The sequence below is a fragment of the Sinocyclocheilus grahami genome, unplaced genomic scaffold (genome assembly GCF_001515645.1).
Source record: "Sinocyclocheilus grahami isolate Dianchi unplaced genomic scaffold, SAMN03320097.WGS_v1.1 scaffold1574.1, whole genome shotgun sequence".
Lineage (NCBI taxonomy): Eukaryota > Metazoa > Chordata > Actinopteri > Cypriniformes > Cyprinidae > Sinocyclocheilus > Sinocyclocheilus grahami.
In genome coordinates this window covers 96,496-117,866 of record NW_015506753.1, presented here as the reverse complement: position 1 = coordinate 117,866, position 21,371 = coordinate 96,496, and the positions used below count along the sequence as shown (strand labels likewise).

The 21,371-nt window shown below is 42.5% G+C and overlaps 4 protein-coding genes across 4 annotated transcripts in view; 1 reads left to right on the top strand and 3 right to left on the bottom strand.

Annotated features, from left to right (window-relative positions):
• Positions 1-9,160, top strand: part of LOC107571278 (dnaJ homolog subfamily C member 8-like) — a 14,443-nt gene extending 5,283 nt beyond the window's left edge. Inside the window, exons 5-7 of the mRNA XM_016257595.1 lie at positions 8,021-8,112; positions 8,190-8,265; positions 8,857-9,160. Coding sequence (XP_016113081.1) covers positions 8,021-8,112; positions 8,190-8,265; positions 8,857-8,976 — 288 coding nt within the window. The 3' untranslated portion in view covers positions 8,977-9,160. The remainder of the gene's footprint in view (positions 1-8,020; positions 8,113-8,189; positions 8,266-8,856) is intronic.
• Positions 9,161-14,609: 5,449 nt separating this feature from the next.
• On the bottom strand, positions 14,610-16,684 carry LOC107571279 (zinc fingers and homeoboxes protein 3-like). The gene is made up of 2 exons (XM_016257596.1): positions 15,659-16,684; positions 14,610-15,111 (listed from the first exon to the last, which is right to left on the bottom strand). Exon 1 carries the CDS (start codon positions 16,548-16,550, stop codon positions 15,669-15,671), a length of 882 nt encoding a protein of 293 aa, XP_016113082.1. The 5' UTR covers positions 16,551-16,684; the 3' UTR covers positions 14,610-15,111; positions 15,659-15,668.
• Positions 16,685-16,701: 17 nt separating this feature from the next.
• Positions 16,702-21,371, bottom strand: part of LOC107571273 (zinc fingers and homeoboxes protein 2-like) — a gene marked incomplete at its 3' end in the record, with an annotated part of 9,113 nt that continues 4,443 nt past the window's right edge. Inside the window, exon 2 of the mRNA XM_016257589.1 lies at positions 16,702-18,768. Within this exon, the coding sequence (XP_016113075.1) occupies positions 16,702-18,597 (1,896 nt within the window). The remainder of the gene's footprint in view (positions 18,769-21,371) is intronic.
• The window catches only part of LOC107571272 (collagen alpha-1(XIV) chain-like), a 60,428-nt gene continuing 57,778 nt past the window's right edge, over positions 18,722-21,371 (bottom strand). Inside the window, exon 45 of the mRNA XM_016257588.1 lies at positions 18,722-18,768. Within this exon, the coding sequence (XP_016113074.1) occupies positions 18,722-18,768 (47 nt within the window). The remainder of the gene's footprint in view (positions 18,769-21,371) is intronic.

Genomic DNA, 21,371 nt, shown 5'->3' with positions numbered 1-21,371 from the left:
AAGCAGCGCTGCTCAGACCGATGGGTGTGTGTCATTAAAGTACTGAGAGAGCTATAAGAGAGCGGACATCTCCTTATGCTTTCTCTCGCTCGCCGTACTCTGATGACACACACCGATCTGGTCTTCAAGTCGAACACACCTCTTCACTCTCGCGTGTCACGTGACCGTGTAATCGCAGCCTCTGCGATTGAAAAATCTAAATTTTTCATATCGCGATATTATCGCAAATGCAATTAATCGTTCAGCCCTATTTCCAGCCTTGGATTAATGCGTATCTAAAGCCGTGTCTACACCAAGAGAACCCATTATAATCAGTTGATGCGGAGACCACACGGGAAGTGTCTACAGTAAGCGATGCCTCCGTCTGTCCCGAATCTTTCAAACATGCGTTAAAAAGGGAAACCTTAAGAAGCAGCGCGCAGAAGAAAGCGATTGCAGGCTGCTCTGGCTCGGTTGCTATTCCTGAGGAAAAACACGCCGCCTCATTACCCTCATTAATACAATTATAAATAATTCTTTATTTTTGCTTTTTTACATTTCTTTGTATATTTATTTATTTCTAATTATGGCAGGGATGGCATTCCATATAAATACACTTGAATATATTTGCGTCTGTAGATTAATCTCAATCCGTATCTTTAAAGAGTTTTGTCTCTTACAAACAGCAAACTTTACAGTTGTATTCCTCTCTGTATTCTGAAGGTTTGTTGATATTTCGTTCACACTGATTTATGCAACATTTTACTCCTGAAAACATGATGAAAATGTGTTTTCTGTTTATGATAAAAAGAGAAATCCCCTCTGAAAAAACCTGGAAATTCATGCAAATTAGTGCATATTTAATGAGCTTCAAGAAACGTGTAACCGGTGAAGTGTGGTGAGATCCGTTAGTGTAACTTCGACCTGGTTCAGGTTGTTCTGATGGATTATGAGCTTTCACCACCAGATCAAGCCGCTGAATTATCTTTCGCATGTTTGAATGTTTTCATGAAAGTTGAACACGTTTACCCCTCAAATTCAAATGACTTCTGAAGAAACTTCTGAAGAAAATTCTTAATGAAAGTTTGAGAGAATTTGTTGAGAAAATGTATGTGTGATAAAGTCACATTAGCTGCCACTGCTGGGGAAGCAGCACTGGCGCACACACACACACACACACACACACACACACACCCGCCTACTTACCTCATTCATCCTTCGTACCATTCCTCCCTGCTGTTGCCGCTGTCAGAGTAGCGGGTGCACACGCAATCCTGATAGCACCTAGACATTCTCCCATTTCAGCACTCTCCTCTGCCCATATCCATTTCCCGGTCATTTCATACACTTACACTGCACTTGTCGTGTAGTTTCGTCCCTGTGATGTTTGTCTGTGTGGGTGTAGTCAGTCTTCCGGCGGGAAACACTGCGCCAATCAAACCGAACGAACGAGCGGTGGCCGATTATGACATCACGGGCTTGGTTGTGCCGGCGCAGCGCAATCGGAAGCTGGCGAACCATTGTCTGGTATGAATAGGTGTTTCTGTGTGTATTTTAAGTGTTGGAAGTATGTGTTAAGTGTATTAGGTGTGAAATTATTGTGTTTATTATATATATATTGATCCGAAATTGATTATTATTGACATCATATAACAGATGACAAATAGAGGTGGTATTTGTTTGTGTGTTTAATGTTATATTTACCTGAGATTGGAATGGCCCAGAAAGGGGGCGGGGTTTGGCCAATATAAGCCAAGACCAAACCTAAAACGTGACTTGTTTTACCAAGTCAAAGCGAGAGTGCAACTGCGGTGCCTCAAGCGAACCTCAACCCGGTATATTGTGGATACGTGTTACCTGTGTACAAGTATTTCGGATTTTCTCTGTTTTGTTTTCCACTTTTGTTGTTTATTTGATACTTTTGAGTTTTTGTTTTATAGTGCATCTGTAAATACTTCACTGTGGACTAACACTTTTTGGCACTGTAAATAAATTACACCGTGCACGAAAGTGCTGTTGCGAGTGAGCCATCTTTTTTTTTAACATCTTTCACGGACACTTGTTACGTCCCAAGTGAGCTGGGGGTGCTCCCTTTATCACATTTGGTGGCAGCGGTGGGATGGCTACTCGCAAGACAGCGCCGAAAGGTAGAAAACCCAGGGCGGGTTTACGATCCCAAGTGAAGTTAGCGTCAGAGGAGGCGGCGGCCTGGAACTCTGCTGAGACTACGGAGGATGAGGAGCGAGCCACGAGTCTTCCCAAAGTCTCCCCAAAGGCCAGTCAACCACCGACCAAGCCCGTCACTCCTGACGCTACAGCGGGCGAGGGAATGATTTCCCTGATGCGCAGATTTATCAACACTCAGGAGCAGCGAGAGGACCGATTTCTGTGGGAGCTCCAAGGTCTCCATGAGTCCATCTTGCAGTCGATGCGTCCTGCGGAAACCTCGCTCGATGCGGAGAGCGTCCGAATGGAGCTACCGACGCCAGCATCAAAGGTATCCACAAGACACAGACCAGCCTATGTCCAAGACTCCCCGAATGTCACAGTGCCGAGAGAGCCAATGCAGTGGGCTGTTCCGAAGATGCCGAGCTTCCAGCAGGGGGAAGACATCGAGAATTATCTTCGGAGATTTGAGCATCTTGCCAGGACCTGGAGGTGGCCTGAGGAGGAGTGGAGCTATCGTCTGGTTCCGTTGCTGACAGGGCAAGCATTGGAGAGGTACCTGGCAATGGACGAGGAGCAGGCTGATGTCTACGCTGACCTGAAGGAAGCACTGCTGGAGAAATTCAACATTTCTCCAGAAACCTACCGTCAGCGCTTCCGATTGACTGAAGTCCCAGCTGGAGAGTCGCCAACGGAAACTTACCACCGGTTAAAGAATCTGTACAAGCGATGGGTGCGACCGGAGAAGCACTCTAAAGAGGAGATCGGCGAGGCCATCATCCTGGAGCAGCTTCTTCGGGTGCTACCCTACGAGGCACGCACCTGGGTGAGAGAGCACGAGCTGAGGTCTGGACTGGCGGCAGCAAAGTTGGCACAGCAGTATCAGAATGCTCATCGTGGCAGTCCTCGTACTCAACCACTCAAAGGTACTGTACGTGGTGTTTCTCATAACTTTGGGTCTGAAAGGGGTCATGCTGAGCTACCGGACAATGCACAAGGTCCAAGGTCAGTGGCCAAAGACTTGCTTTGCTTTTACTGTCAGCAGCCGGGCCACAAAGCAGCTGTGTGTCCCGCTCGCAAAGCGAAACTTACAAGGTTTTGTTATGTGCCTAGAGAAGGGGACTGTGATTTTGACTCTGTGGGGGAAAGTCAGAATGTGTATGAGGTGACTGTTAATGGACATGAAATGAAAGCACTCTTGGACACTGGAAGTTCTCTGTCAATGTTGAAATCATGCTTTGTAAATAATGTCAATTATGTGAACACTATCTCTGTTCAGTGCGTGCATGGGGACATGCAGCAGTATCCCCAAGCTGAGGTAATGGTGGAAGTACAGGAACAAATGTACTTAAGGTTGCCATAGCGGACAATTTACCAGCTGATATGATTCTAGGGAGAGACTTGCCAGTATTATATGATCTCTTGCAACCCACCATCAAGGGCTCTAAACATTCTGTTGCAACTGTGACTGTTGATTTGTCATGTACTGCTCTTACTAGAGCTCAAGCCAGGGCAGGTCTTCAGCCACTGCCAGACTTGGATGGTAGTCTGTTGCAGGGCGGGACTAAAGGCCCTAAAAAGTCACGGCGCCAACGGCGGCTTGAAAAGTACCTGGGTACCCCAGCCTCTGAGGCCTCCATGGAGGGTTTTGAAGTTAATGGCTGGCAGGTCCCAGGGAACATAGCACAACTTCAAAGGGAAGATGAAACTCTGAAACCCTTATTTGTCAAAGCTGAGTGTGACAAACCATCAAATCTGTGCAATGAAGAATATGTAGTGAGGAATGAGATGTTGTATGTGCGAACCAATGATGTGACACGTTTAATTGTACCATCTTGTTGTCGTCCTCTTGTTCTGCACCTTGCACACACTGTTCCATGGGCTGGCCACCTGGGCCAACAAAAAACATATGCACGCATTAGCTCACGATTTTATTGGGCCACACTATACACTGATGTACAAACACACTGTAACACATGTGCCATCTGCCAAAAGACAAGTGCTGTGTCCCAGCGGGGCAGAGCACCACTGCAACCTCTCCCCATAATCTCTGCACCTTTTAGGCGGATCGCCATGGACGTTGTAGGGCCGTTGGAAAAGAGCAGTGCTGGACATCGCTACATCCTGGTAGTCAGCGACTACGCCACAAGGTATCCTGAGGCCTTCCCACTCCGTTCTATCACCACACCTAAGATCATCCATGCCCTGGTTCAACTCTTCTCCAGAGTCGGAATACCCGAGGAGATACTCACGGACCAGGGAACGAACTTCACCTCACAGCTGATGGGGCAGCTGAACAAGCAGTTGGGCATTACAGCCATCCGAACAACTTCTTACCACCCGCAGACGGACGGTCTTGTGGAGAGATTTAACCAAACTCTCAAGAACATGCTGCGGAAGTTTGTTGCAGACACAGGACGAGACTGGGACAAGTGGCTACCATTTGTTCTCTTTGCTTACCCCTGGACCTGCTAAATAAAACCTGGGAGGAGGAACCTGCATCCAAGACGGAGGAAAAAGGTATTGTGCAGTACGTGCTAGAGATGCGAGATCGTCTGGAGCAGTACAGCGAGCAAGCCAAAGAGAACCTACAGGAAAAGCAGCAAGCGCAGAAAAGATGGTATGACCAACACGCCAGACTACGACAGTTTCAACCTGGGCAGAAGGTATTACTCCTGTTGCCAACTTCAACGAGCAAGCTACTGGCTAAATGGCAAGGGCCATACACCGTGGTCCGCAAGATGGGGCCAGTCACATATGAAGTTCATCATCCAGACAAGGGCAAGACCAGGCAGACCTACCACGTGAACCTGCTAAAGGAATGGAAGGTGCCACCTGGTAAGGGACCGGAAACATCACTTCTTGTGAGGAAGGTGGAGATAGACAAGGGAGAGGATTTAGAGGATGCAAAAAGACAGCCGTCTGTGGTGAGTCTAAATCACCTAGAAGACTCCAAAATAAAAGAGCTGCACCACCTCCTGAGCCAGTTTCCTGCTTTGTTCTGTCAGAGGCCTGGACGGACTGAGCTGACCCAACACACCATCCACCTTTCCGATCCATCACCATCACGCCAACGTCCTTACCGGGTGCCTGAGAGGCTGGTGGAACGCTTGGAGGAGATCAAGCTTATGAAGGAGCTAGGAGTGATTGAGCCTTCAATGAGCGAGTGGAGAAGCCCAATGGTGATCGTCCCCAAGAAAGACGGATCCCTGCGTGTCTGCCTCGACTTCCGCAAGCTCAACACCCAATCTAAGTTTGATGCATACCCCATGCCAAGAGTGGATGATCTGCTGGAGAAGATTGGAAGAGCCCAGTACATTACCACGCTAGACCTATGTAAGGGGTACTGGCAGGTACCCCTCAACGCTGAGTCCAGACCCTACACTGCATTCCGAACACCTCTAGGACTATTCCAATTCACGGTCCTTCCTTTTGGCCTTCACGGGGCACCAGCCACATTCCAGAGGTTGATGGACAAGGTACTCCAAGGCTGTGAAGACTGGTCTGCGGCATACCTGGATGACGTGGTAATCCACAGCAACTCTTGGGCAGAGCATCTCCAACAAACCTTAAAGAGGATAGAGGAAGCAGGATTGACATTAAATGTTTCAAAATTTGAGTGGGCAAGGCAAGAGGCAAACTACCTGGGTTATCACCTGGGCAACGGACAGCTGAGGCCACAGATGGACAAGGTGGAGGCAATTCGAAGGAGCCCAAACCCAAAGACTAAGAAGGAAGTGAGGTCGTTCCTGGGACTGGTGGGCTGGTACAGGAGATTTGTGCCAAACTTTGCCTCCATCGCGGCTCCTTTGACCAACCTGCTGTCCAAGATGGTGACAAACCCTATTCCCTGGACTGATGACTGTGAGACAGCTTTTAATACCCTGAAGGAAAAGATGTGCTCCAGCCCAGTCCTGCAGAGTCCAGACTTCTGTCAGAGGTTCCTGGTGCAAGTAGATGCGTCCTCAACAGGGATTGGAGCGGTCCTTGCCCAGGGAACTGCAGGAGAAGAGAGGCCAGTCAGCTGAGGCCACAGATGGACAAGGTGGAGGCAATTCGAAGGAGCCCAAAGCCAAAGACCAAGAAGGAAGTGAGGTCGTTCCTGGGACTGGTGGGCTGGTACAGGAGATTTGTGCCAAACTTTGCCTCCATCGCGGCTCCTTTGACCAACCTGCTGTCCAAGACTGTGACAAACCCTATTCCATGGACTGATGACTGTGAGACAGCTTTTAATACCCTGAAGGAAAAGATGTGCTCCAGCCCAGTCCTGCAGAGTCCAGACTTCTGTCAGAGGTTCCTGGTGCAAGTAGATGCGTCCTCAACAGGGATTGGAGCGGTCCTTGCCCAGGGAACTGCAGGAGAAGAGAGGCCAGTTGTGTACCTAAGCCGCAAGCTACTCCCCAGGGAGACAAGATATTCAGCGGTCGAGAAGGAAGGCCTCGCCATCAAGTGGTCCCTGGACAGCTTGTGCTATTACCTCCTTGGGTGCGAGTTTGATCTTGAAACGGACCACCGTGCCCTAACCTGGATCCAGTCTATGAAGGACCACAATGCCAGGGTTACACGGTGGTATCTTGCCCTACAGCCGTACAGCTTCAAAATACGGCTCAGACCTGGCAGACTCAACGTGGTAGCCGACTACCTGTCCAGGTTTCCGGCCAGTACGTGGCTTGGAGAGGGGGAAGGTGATGTGATATATATTGATCTGAAATTGATTATTATTGACATCATATAACAGATGACAAATAGAGGTGGTATTTGTTTGTGTGTTTAATGTTATATTTACCTGAGATTGGAATGGCCCAGAAAGGGGGCGGGGTTTGGCCAATATAAGCCAAGGCCAAACCTAAAACGGGACTTGTTTAACCAAGTCAAAGCGAGAGTGCAACTGCGGTGCCTCAAGCGAACCTCAACCCGGTATATTGTGGATACGTGTTACCTGTGTACAAGTATTTTGGATTTTCTCTGTTTTGTTTTCCACTTTTGTTGTTTATTTGATACTTTTGAGTTTTTGTTTTATAGTGCATCTGTAAATACTTCACTGTGGACTAACACTTTTTGGCACTGTAAATAAATTACACCGTGCACGAAAGTGCTGTTGCGAGTGAGCCATCTTTTTTTTTTACATCTTTTACAGACACTTGTTACGTCCCAAGTGAGCTGGGGGTGCTCACTTTATCACAGTATGTAAATTCTAAACATAAAATCTAATGACAGGATCTTCTTTGTTTAGTCTCTTAAGCTCCGCCCCTGAAGCTCACGCTCATCTCAGAGCCACGCCCACATTCCAACACGCAATCAATCCACAATTCATAATATCAAATATTATTAATATAGCAGCCTGCACTGCAAACTGCCGAAGATACACGTCAGCAAAGTCAGGAACACAAACCTGCTTTATGATCTGAAATAATATCACTCAGTAGAACATGCAGAAACTGAGAAATACATTGTTCTATATTGAAAAACATGACGCGTTTGTTGAATGTTGAAATAAAATGTGAATTAAATCATTAAATTACCAGATAAAAAGTTGTGTTTCGAGAAAAAACTACATTTTGAGAAAAAGTCGAAAATAAAATGCTGAGAAGAAACGCACTGTTGCCGTGTTGGACGGTGTTTATCTGCGTCACCCTCCAACGAGATCATGTTATGAGTTTTTTCTCGAAACACAATGACTTTATTCTCGAGATGGTTTTATTGTTTTCATTCTTGGCCCTAATCCTCTTCCGTGCAAAACCTTTACCAAGTTTCATACCAAAACAAATTCCGCACCAGTTCAGTCACGACGTCACGATGCAGAACAGGCTTCACGTGTGATCCTTGCATGTAACGTGTTTGAGCTCTGATCGTGTGTGTGTTTGTGTGTCTGTAGTTCCGGCAGGCGGTTTATAAACAGACCATGAAGCTCTTCGCCGAGCTGGAGATCAAGAGGAAAGAGCGAGAAACGAAGGACATGCATGAACGGTACACACACACACACATGTCACGTCTGTGGTCATGTGATGTGGAAACAGGCGTGAACGAGCGTCCTCTGATTGCAGGAAGAGGCAGAGAGAGGAGGAGATCGAGACGCACGAGCGCGCCAAGAGAGAGCGAGAGTGGCAGAAGAACTTTGAGGTGCGTGAGCGAGACGTTCAGCATACAAGAGCGTGACGCGCCCATCTCATCACGTGTGTGTGTGTGTGTCTGTGTGTGTGTGTGTCTGTCTGTGTCTGTGTCTGTCTGTGTCTCTGTCTGTGTGTGTCTGTGCGTGTGTGTGTGTGTGTCTGTCTGTGTCTCTGTCTGTGTGTGTCTGTCTGTGTCTGTGTGTGTGTGTGTGTGTGTGTCTGTCTGTGTCTCTGTCTGTGTGTGTGTGTGTGTGTCTGTGTGTGTGTGTGTGTGTGTGTCTGTCTGTGTGTCTGTCTGTGTCTCTGTCTGTGTGTGTGTGTCTGTGTCTGTGTGTGTGTGTGTGTGTGTGTCTGTCTGTGTCTCTGTCTGTGTCTCTGTCTGTGTGTGTCTGTCTGTGTCTCTGTCTGTGTGTGTCTGTCTGTGTGTGTGTGTCTGTCTGTGTCTCTGTCTGTGTGTGTCTGTCTGTCTGTCTGTCTGTCTGTCTGTCTGTCTGTCTGTCTGTCTGTCTGTCTGTCTGTCTGTCTGTCTGTCTGTCTGTGTGTGTGTGTCTGTCTCTCTCTGTGTGTGTGTGTGTGTGTGTGTGTGTGTGTGTGTCCTCAGGAGACGCGTGATGGACGTGTGGACAGCTGGAGGAGCTTCCAGTCCAAAGGCAAGACTAAGAAAGAGAAGAACCGCACGTTCCTCAAGCCGCCCAAAGTCAAGATGGAGCAGCGCGAGTGAGAGTCCTCAGCTTCCATTCCTGACACCGGCTTTCCTTCTGCAAATAAACATTCGTTTGTAGATATTTCGTTGTAGTTTTTATATTGTACACCATTAAACCTTGGTTTTTGTCCAACTGTATGAGTTTCATGTTATTCAGCTGTTTGTTTGAGGAATTGTAATATTAAATGTGCATCTGATGCTTCACTAGTGTTATAGTTTCATTGAGAGAGTTTGTATTAATATAAAAACTTACAATTACAACAAAAATATAGAAATTTAATTATATTTAAGTTGTACTTTTAAGGTTTTGGTAATTTTATGTTTTTGTAATATATAATTTCAAGCTGGGTTGTTTTTTTTCTTCCAATTTTAAAAAGTTCCCTTGACAACTAGCTAAAATAGTTTATATATATATATATATATATATAATCAGTTATTTTTTTAAATCTAAAAAATAATTCTAAATGTGCAACTAAATGTCTAAAATGTGATCTCATTTTAATGTTTCTTTATGTTTTATTAACATATAATAACCCCATGCTGTAAATAAATTTTTTTTATTTTTAATATATTATAAATTATTAAAAAAGTTATGAATATTTTAAAACAATATAAAAAATGGTGATGGATGACAGGTCACAGACTTTATTTCACAACTGGAACAAAAATGAGGCCCTCAGTGTTGAACAAATAGTCAGTATGAAAATATCTGTATAATAATGGAATCTCAAACAGAATCTAGCTCAGCTCTGAGAACGTGAACTCATCAGTCTGATATTAATGTTCGTGCTGCAGGTGTCGCTGTGAGTCTGATGAGCTTCAGTGTCTGAGATTCAGATTCTTATTATTACTCCTGATATCTCATAAACACCTGCCAGTCACTGTTAGCTGGACCCTGATGCTCTCACGTCTTATGATGCAGAAATAACAATGAAACTGATTGATTCAACATGAAATACCTTCATGAACGGAAGACTTAAGGCCTTGATTTTATATACAACCCCTGTATCATATGTAGATGAATTCATTCAGCAGACAGGTTTATTCAGAGTGATGTAGGAATGAGGAGCAGCTCAAGCTGTTAGTCTGACTCTTACATCACAATTCAATACTTTTCTCTCTCGTGTGGCGTCTTCAGAAACATTCTTGAAGAGAAAAAAATCTGATGAAGTAAAACATTTAGAGAGAAATATGATTTTTGAGAAACAGAAAATAAAAAAATGTGTTTTTGGAAAAAAAGTTTTTTTGGAGCGAGAAAAAAGGTTTTGCACAAAGATAAAATCTCTCAAAAAAAGTTTTTTCTCTTCGGATTTTTTGTTCTAAGCGAGGAAAGTTTTTTTAAGAGAAAAAAAATCTGATGAGAAAATTTTTGGAGTGAAAAGTTTTTACAAAAAAATGAAACAAAAAAAGATTTTAGAAAGAGAAAAAATATAATTTAAGGGGGGGAAAATCTGATGGGATAAAACATTTAGAGAGAAATACGATTTTTAAGAAATGGGGGAAAAAATTATTTTAGAAAAAAATTCATGAAAGAAAAATTTTTTTGGAGCAACATTTTGGAAGAGAACAGGGTTTTGTACAGAGAAAAAAATCTGAAGAGAGAAAATTGTTTTTGGAGAGAAAAAAAAATCTGATGAGAAATTGAGTGAAAAAAGTTAGTCCATACAGTCAATATATTCATATCCCGCAGGCAGAAAACAAATCCAAAAACAAAGGTTTTGCAGAAACAAGAATATAATCCACAGCTTCACTTCACAAGTATTTGATCCTCTTCTATGCCATGCTGCTCATCCACTAAAGGCTTCATGCTATCATTCAAGCAGGACTAGCACACTTAGCAGTGAACACAACATGAAGTTAAACTCAGAGGGAGTGCTGATCTCAAAGTGAACCCATGAACCACTTCTGCTTGCAGTTAATCATGTGGCATGAAATCCCATGAAGATGTTGTGGGTTAAACAAAGGATAGCTTCCCTTTAACACAGATGGTGTTATAGTTTAAAATGTGTAAAAACTTTCAATGAATCACATCATATTTGAACAATAACAAAACGAGCTTACGATAGAATTAAATCCACCTCCTCCTGACTGATAACACTACTCTAGCCTGCTGGATTTTATAGACAGCTCTAATGAAAACACTTCATTAAAAAAATTATTTAGTTCATTCTTGTGTGTTAAGGGTTTGATTATACTTAAAACACATAACACAAGCACTAATATTTAATTGTATTTAAGTGTTTATTATTTATTTAAAAAAAAAGGTATTTCTAAAAAAAACATTTGCATTTGTTTTGTAAGTTTGGTCTGAGTTCTTGATGCTTTCACAAGGTTTTCACCAGCAGGTGTCGCCAGCGCGTATAGACAGCTCTAATGAAAACACTTCATTAAAAAAATTATTTAGTTCATTCTTGTGTGTTAAGGGTTTGATTATACTTAAAACACATAACACAAGCACTAATATTTAATTGTATTTAAGTGTTTATTATTTATTTAAAAAAAAAAGGTATTTCTAAAAAAAACATTTGCATTTGTTTTGTAAGTTTGGTCTGAGTTCTTGATGCTTTCACAAGGTTTTCACCAGCAGGTGTCGCCAGCACGCTGCTTCAAGCGCTTCGCAACATTGAATCATTTTTCAAAGCAGTTGGTTCAATTGATTCAATGCGATAAACTAAAGTTGACCAAAAGTCAATTGTGAGTCTAGATCAGGTAAGCCGCCTTCTCTGACTAAACAGGGTTTATTCCTCACTACCTATTGCTCCCTAGTGCCTCTTAAAGGGTTAGTTCACCCAAAAATCAATATTAACCCATAAATTACTCTCGGAGTTATATTAAAAATGCTCTTTGATCTTTCAAGCTGTTTAAGGCACTCAGCGGGTGTTGCATGCATCAGTCCAAAAGTAGTTAAATAAAAAGCGCCCATCCATAAAAAAGTGTCTCACACGGCCCCGAGGGGTGAACAAAGGCCTCCTGTAGCGAATCCATGCGTTTTTGTAAGAAAAAGATCCATATTCAGAACGTAATAATCACTTTAATGTAGCTTGCGCTCACAGTATGACGTATGAGGTCAGCGCTGCGCATTCCGTGTGAGACACTTCTTTTATGGATGGGTTCGGGAAACTAAGTTATTATTATGAGAAAGTTTCTCTTTATTACGAGAAATCCTTATTATGAGAACGTTTCGGTAACACTTTATTTTAAGGGTTCGGAATTATGCGTTAGTTAAGAATTAATTAATGATTAACTTGTTCACAATTAAGCAGGAACACACTAGTAATTAATGATTAACTAAACATTTTAAGGGTCCTGAATTATACATTAGTTAAGCATAAATAAACTAGTAATTAATGATTAATTTGTTCATAATGTACATTATCCCACTTATTACACAGCTACTTGCCTCATAAGTAAATAATTAGACACAAAATATTGATTTTAGTCGAAATATTTGAACGCAAAGCTTCTGTGAAGAGAAAATGTTCCTAGTAAGAATATGGCGCCGACTTCAGTTACCTGGAAGATAACATCATGATGCTGCCATCTTTCTGAAGTCATTTTACCCTCCTGGAATCTGGCTCCGAAGCTCAGGTGAAGATCTTCATTTTGACCCCATTTCACAAAACAGTGGGTTACTCAGTAAATCTACACCCACCGTCTTTCTTCAGAAAAAATATCAACAAAATAAAAAATTCTAGTTTCTAAAATTTGGTTGAATTGTTGAGGTTTAGATGAAGCTACATTGTATTTAGGTAACTGAGAGATTGAAATATTGTTCAGTTTTGAGAGTAGTCGTAGCGAGTGTAAGTGTAACGTCTGAGATCAATCTGCGAGTCCACTGGCCACTTGATGTACTTTACCGGTGTAAAGTGAAAGTAAAGCTGACTGTTTCTCACCTGAACACATTCAGAATGATCTGTTCACAACATCAGACTGCATCAGGATCACCGACACCTGATTCCTGAAGAATACAGAATGAATCCAGACCTCACTGATGACACATGACTTACTGATGAACACGTGTGTGTGTGTGTGTGTGTGTGTGAAAGAATCCAGAACAACTGCAGCATCTGACCTGCTTTACACACAGGCGCAGCAGCACAACAGCGTCTGACCTGGATTTCACAGAGTTTGAGTTCACATCAGTCTGTCTGTGAAGAAGCCAGAAACAAACTCACCTTTAAACACTCTTCAACAAACAGATCTAAACAGCAGCCTTTTAAATATTGCTTGTAAATCTCTCATTATGCTACATTATCACCAAATCTTGGATTCAGTCTTTTTTTTGTCAGCTCGTTTCATTTCATTTAGCAGAGGTTTTGTGTTTCTTTTTGGAACTAATTAATCATAGGCAATATTTCATTAAAAAACTAAATATTTTTGACAATGAAAAAAGCATCATTTTTGGATAATTCACAATATTCAGTTTTTAATGAAAAAAAAATCATCATTTTGGCAATATTCAGTTTTTGAGTGAAAGTAGCCATATTTGAGGTGCATAAGCTCAGATCTATGACTATACGATCAATCAAAAGAAACACGAAACCAGTGCTGACTGAAAGAAAACAAGCCGACAAAAAGATTGAATCCAAGATTCGGTGATAATACAGCAAAACGAGTATGAATTTTGTAGGCCGGTCATTTTTGACTAGAAACACCACAAGTGTAACAAGGTTGGGGGTGGGGGGGTCAGTAGGTTTTAGTCCAATGCGATAACATGAACTGAATCGTCTCTGGGCGAACATGAAAACAAGCTCACCTTACAGCCCTGCACTTCTGTGTTGCACAACAGGTCAAAATACCAGTGATTCTCATCACAGAGAAGCTGATTTTGTACTTTTGTGGATTGTGGTTAGTCAGCAATGGCACACCAAACTAAACCATACCGAGCTGAAGCACTGCACTACCCACAATCCTCCAGCCAGTGAAGAATCTGCCCTCTCTGAAGAACACAGATCATGCATTTGTTCAACATTATGAAACACATATTACATAATCTTCTGTATTTGTGATGTAACATGTGAAATCTTATGTGCGTCTCAGCCCTCCGTCGTGACCCAAATCTGCCTGAGAGCAAAAACAATCAACAGGAAGGATTAAAGTGCTAGTTAACTCAAATTTCTAAATGTGGGGAGTTTTTATGCCACATCAGAGTTATGAATTTAGAGTTTGTTTTCAATACAGAAACATCAGACAGAAATATATATAATAATAAATATCTGCGAGACATTTCGGTCGCTCAGATTCATCACGATCCACTATTATGAGACTGAAGTGAATCTATGGAACAAAACGAAGGCAAAGAAGCTTCATATGGACAATCGTACAGCAATGACATCTCAAACAAACTCCATAAATCTGCCTGTGTTTTATTGGATTCCAGCGGCGGTCTGTGTGTGAAGAGAGCGTTAGCATTGATGCAGATACACTACAGCAGAGAAACAGTTCATTACGAGTGAGCGTTTGAGTCCAAGATGACTGTGTGTAGTCTAAGATTGCAAACTTGTGAGTGTGTGTGAGTGTGTCTGTGTGTGTGTGTGTGTGAGTGAGTGAGTGAGTGAGTGAGTAAGTGTGTGTGTGAGAGAGTGTGTGTGTGAGAGAGAGAGCGAGTGAGTGTGTGTGTGTCTGTGTGTGTCTCTGTACCGTTTGTGTGTGTGTGTGTGTGTGTCTGTGTGAATCATGACTCCATCTGTGAGCACATTCAGCAGTGTTTTCTGTCAATAAAGTGTCCCGTCTGTAGCAGAAGAATCATATTTTGGGCTGTTGCGTGTCATGTGTCCAGAGAATATTTCAGCACCTCGTAGTTTCTGGCATCTCCTTCCACAGACGGTTAGGAAATGTCCACTAAACAACAGCCAAAACTTGTTCCCATTATAAAATGTAACAAAATATGCCATAAAAATTTACAGATGTGCAGACAATCTTCAGTAAAGGTATGTTTGCAAATACAAATGCGCAGTGACTCCAGCGAACATACGTTTTCAGTGCGTTTTGCATCCAAAACATACACACAACACTCACACAACGCTAAAACAACATTCCCACAATGCTCCAGTCTAATGTCTGTGTGTCTGTGTGAACGGAGAACGAGAGCAGAAGTAACATCGGTGGTTCCTAAAGCGCTTCGATGAATGACAGAGTCAAGAAGCTTCTCACCTGAGGAGGGAAATCACAAACAGGTCAGGCAACAAATCCACATATATGTACATTTAATACAAGCTGTCACACGCATTTCATCTAGAAAAGTCTTTGATGTCGCCTCACCATCACATTCAATGACACACAAAGGAATGGTTTAAAATTCATTCAAATAGTACATGATATCCAAACATCATAATTAAATCTCCCACTGAAGATTGACTTCCGTTCATTGTTTTCCATTATTATTATTGTTTTATTCAAAAGAATGTTACAGGTTCAATACAAGTTAAGCCCCATCAGCATAATTTGGGAAATAATGTCGACTACCACAGAAAATAATTTAAACACTGTTTCAAAAATATAGCCTTATAAGACTGAAACGTTATATACTTGCCACAAGATGGCGATCGAAATATTTTGGCTTCACTTTTCAGGACGTAGGAGGCACACTTGTCTAAAACCTGAATTGTATTTTTAACATGACTGAGGTTTCAGAGTTTTTGCCAAAGATTCATGACCACAACAGCATGTGCAACACTGCTCTGTTCATCCTTAAACGTACCTTCCGTCTTCTAATCTGTGTCTGAGAGCAGCTCACATGCGTTTCCTCCATGGTCCTCTCTGCCCTCACCAATCGGTTGCCCGTTGCTCCCCATGTGCTGACCAAGCATGTTACTGAACCAGTTTTCGAATTCTGGGCTGCTGGGTTTGGTGTTCTCTTCTCTCAGTGGTCGTTTTGTTGCGTCTGCATCCCGGCAGCTGTTCTGCTCTCCAAACATCTCCTTCTGATTTAGGATGCGGCTCTGCTGAGCTAGCCGACTATCTCTGAACCAGTGGACAAGTTCTGTGCGAGCTAACCGCGCCTGCATCTCCAGATGCCTGAACTCTACAGGCGAAGGCCATCGGTTCTGGACAAAAACATTTTTGAGAAGGTTCATGGTCTTGCTGACTTGAGGCACAGGGCTGAAGGTAAGGGTGCCAGAACGTCTCTGAGCTCCATTGAGCAGAGTCTGCTGGGACTCCCGTTTAGAGCCCATGGAGTTCAGCAGGGTTTGTTCCAAATCATCTCGAAGAGATCTGCGCTCCAAGAACCAGCTTTCAATTTCCTCTCTGGACATCCTAGTGGTGATCACGAGGTGCTCGACCTCATTATAGGATGGGAAACTGTTCCTCTGAAAACTCTCCTCTAGAAGCTTCATTTGTTCAGGACTCTTGTCCTTCACTCTCTCTAGTAGAGGAAACTGAGTGGGAACACAATGCTCCCTCAGAGCAAATTCAACATGTGACTTCTGGGAATCATTCTGGGAATTTGTAGTTTCTTTTCCATTCTGACTACTGAAGCATGAGAACACTGGAGCAACTGATGACTCTATAGACTTACACTGAAGGACTGGAGTTGGAGATAGGGACAGAGGCACGGCCGACAATGTCTGAATGATGGTTGGTCTACTCATTTGTGGGGTCGCCACAGCTGGTGCTAAGAGCACGGTTACACCATTACCAAACTTGTTTTTAGCAACGAACGAGGAGGCTGAAGCATGATTGCTCAATTGCTGAGCAATTACAGATCTTTTGAGATTGGTGGAAACTATGGGTGAAGAACCAGCTTTCAATTTCCTCTCTGGACATCCTAGTGGTGATCACGAGGTGCTCGACCTCATTATAGGATGGGAAACTGTTCCTCTGAAAACTCTCCTCTAGAAGCTTCATTTGTTCAGGACTCTTGTCCTTCACTCTCTCTAGTAGAGGAAACTGAGTGGGAACACAATGCTCCCTCAGAGCAAATTCAACATGTGACTTCTGGGAATCATTCTGGGAATTTGTAGTTTCTTTTCCATTCTGACTACTGAAGCATGAGAACACTGGAGCAACTGATGACTCTATAGACTTACACTGAAGGACTGGAGTTGGAGATAGGGACAGAGGCACGGCCGACAATGTCTGAATGATGGTTGGTCTACTCATTTGTGGGGTCGCCACAGCTGGTGCTAAGGGCACGGTTACACCATTACCAAACTTGTTTTTAGCAACGAACGAGGAGGCTGAAGCATGATTGCTCAATTGCTGAGCAATTACAGATCTTTTGAGATTGGTGGAAACTATGGGTAACAAAGGGAGTTTTTCTTTGGGCAACACTGAAGGAAGTGCCACAGGTATCTTCTCTTTGGATTGAACTATTGGGGGTTCCCCTTTAGATGGGACAAAATGTACTGGAACAGGTCTCTTCATGTCCGAGGCCACCAAAGAACCAGGGCTAGATGTTTTAGTCTCTGAAAGCCCAGGAAAAGAAGCGATAGCGAGTCTTTCTGGAGGTGGAGCTGGTGGAGGGGGCATGCGCATACTCTCTTTGGGGTCTCCAGTTGGACGTTTGACCACTGAAGCCAAGAAAGAAGTTCCTAAAGGCCGCTTAAGTGTCTGTGCCTGACGGACTGCTGTAGCAATGCCAGGCGTACAAGTAGTGGGTGATCTGTCAGCGGTGATGTTTGATGCAAGGCTGGTCTGTCCAAATCCATGACAAGTAGCTGATTGTGCCTGTCCAGGGTTGTGTGTTTTACCGGCAGGTGCAGGCAAAACTTCACAGGTCTGGTGTGTGGGTGGTATACTGCCATTGAACATCTTCTTACGGGCTTCTTCTACTTCTTCAAGGGACCAGGTGATGCCTTGCTTCAGTCGCTGAGTGGTGAACCATACCTTGATCTGGTCCTCAGGGTGCCTGGAAGCTGCAGTGAGCCAGGAGAGCTCTGTGTGGGTCGGATATGGGAATCTGTTAAAAGATGTGATCAGGGTAACATTGCTGTCCAATATGGGGTTGTACTTGGTGGTGTGAATAGGAACTGCGATTGTTGGAGAGGTGCTGAGACTGGGAGGTCGCTGTAGCAGAGGCGTTACATGACACACAGGTTCCGGAATAATGATGGTACCATTTACGCTCACTGCTCTGATCTCATCCTTCAGCACTGGACTGTCCAGCTCCTTCTCCACATCTAGGCCTTTATCCAAAATGCTGCTGTTTTCCATTGGTGTCTTTCCAGTGTCTTCACCTGCTGAATTGCTGGAGTCTAAAAACGGTCCCAAGTCTTTTATAGTGTCCTTAGCTTCCTGAATGGATCTATCATTCTTGCTCTCAATGGTTTGCTCCAGGATGCTTTGGCTATCCAGTTTGATATGCCTGACCTTAAAATGACTCTCACCTGGGTGTTGCACTTTATTATGGCATGACAGGGACTCAAACTTGTTGGTACTGAAATTACAGATGGTACAAAGGTAGAGTGTACTGACTGGACTTTCAGACTGAGGGATCTCCTCATGATCTCTAATATTCAAACCCTGCTCCGATGCAGAACCCCACTCTGACTGGTCCTCTTCTTCATTGTTCAGTGACATCCAGTTTTCGTGTGTTGTGAGTGGCACCGCTGAAACATCCATTTCCAAAGAGTCTTCTGCAGGAAAACTGGTTGCACGGAGCATACAGGGGTTGAACGACTTCCTTCGGCTTGACATGGTGAGTATGGTGATGGTGGGCAGGGGATGGTCTGTTGAGGGAGTTTAGTGGAGAACAGGGGGATCAGAATGAAAACCCAGCATTTGGGCAGGTGGAAGGAGACGCTCCCTCAGACACGGAGCTTCAGTTGTGAAACTGGGTGTCATGGAGGCTCGTCACACAGAGCTCACCTGCACAGATACAGAACAATTATATTAAGAGAAAATAATCTTACGTAACGCTGAAGAGAGATTCATAAGTTTGCTTACAGAATGTAAGGAACTAGTTGTTTTCTCGTGAATGTGGTATCTTCCAAGTAAAATAATTAACTGTAATAAACATTGTTCTTTAATGTACGAAAAGTATAAAATTTATTAAAATCACACCAAAGACTAATTTAGATCATACATACATATTTTATCTCAATGTAAGTTTCCAAATCCTGCATAAATACAACAAAACTAATATTTCTTTCTCCAGTTCATGTAATGTTCAGTTTAAATCTTTTGTTCGGTCAGATAAATCATATGCAGCATTTAGTTTGATACTTCTTAAACTTTGGTGCTGATACAAAACTTTCCATGCCATTATACGCTTCCAAATTAAGATGCAGAATCCCTTGAACTAACAAAAGCCCGTTTTTAAAGTGCTAGTTCACCCAAAAACGAAAATTATATAATTAATTATTCATCCTCATTTCGTTCCAAACCTGTAAGAACTTCATTCATTTTTGGAACACAAATGAAGATATTGTTAGTGAAATCCGAGAGCTTTCTGACCCTACATAGACAGCAAGGCAACTGAAACGTTCAAGGCCCAGAACTGTAGTAAGGACATCGTTAAAATAGTCCATGTGACGTCAGTGCTTCAACCATAACTTATGAAGCTACGAGAATAGTTTTTGTGCACAAAGAAAACTAAATAATGACTTTATTCAACAATTCTTCTCTTCCAGGACAGTGTCCTTGCAATTTGGTTGGCATCTCACTAAAATACTAAATCCCACTTGATCAAATGACACAAATCGGTTCGATAAGATCAACATTTAAAAAGATATGAATATAAAACATATGAAAATCAATGAATGTAAGCAAACTGTCAATCCCTCACTGAGTAATGACTAACTTTGGCTCTTTATTTCCATCACGGTCATTGTTTAAATAATCAAGTATCTGATCTTGCTCAGAGCAGATTTAGATAGTTTGATAGACCCAGCAGACAACACAAGCAGATTTATGGTTTAAGCGAGACACTACGGGTGAATAGCGTAGAAAATGAACTAATAGATCTTACCATTCTTCAGTTGATTGATTACATTAAGAAACTTTTTTGTATGACAAGTTTTCTGAAATGTTATGTTTAAACATGCAACTTCAGCATCATGTAATGAAATACGCACTCATTTCCAGAAAATAAATCTGAACATTGGATAAAGTCAGGTTCAAAATTCTTGTTTGACTTTGTTGTCATATTAGAGTTAAAGGTTTTTCCAGAGGGGACTTTGGATTTTTCTTTTTAACACTCCATAAATCAGAAAATACTGTCAACAGACAGAAAACAAACATTTTCACCACGTTTTTTTAGGAGTAAAGTGTTGTATAAATCAATGTGAATTATATATGAACAAACCCTTCAGTAAAATCCTTCAGAACAGCGATAGGAATAAAACTCTTAAGTTTTGGTGTATGTAAGTGTTGCTGAAGTGGAAAAACAAACTCATTTTTGAGAAAACAGCCTGAAATCTACAGATGCAAATAAAGTGCAATAATAAAATCAAGCGAATGATTTATGAACAAACCCCTCAGTAAAATCCTTGAGAATATAGAGAGGAATAAAGCTCTAAGTTTTGGTGTACGCAAGTGTTGGTGAAGTCGAGAAACAAACTTTTGAAGATATGGACTGGAACTGAAATCTACAGACGCAAATAGATAAAGTGCAATAAAATAAAGACTTTAATGTGTATTTTGGATGTTTTCCTTTCACTCGTCTGAAACAACACATTATGTAAAGCCAAAAAAGTTCAAAATTGAAACTGAAATCTACAGACGCAAATAGATAAAGTGCAATAAAATAAAGACTTTAATGTGTATTTTGGATGTTTTCCTTTCACTCGTCTGAAACAACACATTATGTAAAGCCAAAAAGTGCAAAATCTCAAAATGCATGAAAATTGTATTTATTTTTTTCTCCATTTCTGTCGCCGATGGAGTTTTGGTTCCTTGCCGCTGTCGCCTTTGGCTTGCTTAGCTCTGAACTGACTTTAACTGATAAACGGACTGTTTCCTATTGTCCTCTTGCATTATCGACACTATTTTCCTGTTTAACACTGTATAGCTGCTTTGACACAATCAGTATTGTATAAAGCGCTACATAAATAAAGGTGACTTGACTTGAAAAAGCAAATGTTTTTCCCTGTAATGTCTCACCTTAAAGTTAGTTACTGAAAGGTTTTGCAGAACAGGAACGAACCAGACGATGGTAAACGGAGACGCCAGACTGAATCATCAGGATATTAATGAACCTGCTGAAGGCTGATCCGCGTGATCGCTGGTGCTGGAGGAAAGAAATGGGCTTTCTCTCTCTCCTGATTAGAAATGTAAAAATATTAAGGCAAGCTTCATTTCCATGTTGTTGTTATGGCAACAGTGAAAGTGTGACAGGCCAGCGACGCTGTATGTTCATTAATTACAGCAGCCTGACACCGAGTGTCACTGAAAGTGTGTGTGTGTGTGTGAGAGAGTGTGTGTGTGTGTGTGTGTGTGTGTGTGTGTGTGTGTGGGGGAGCGTGGGTGGG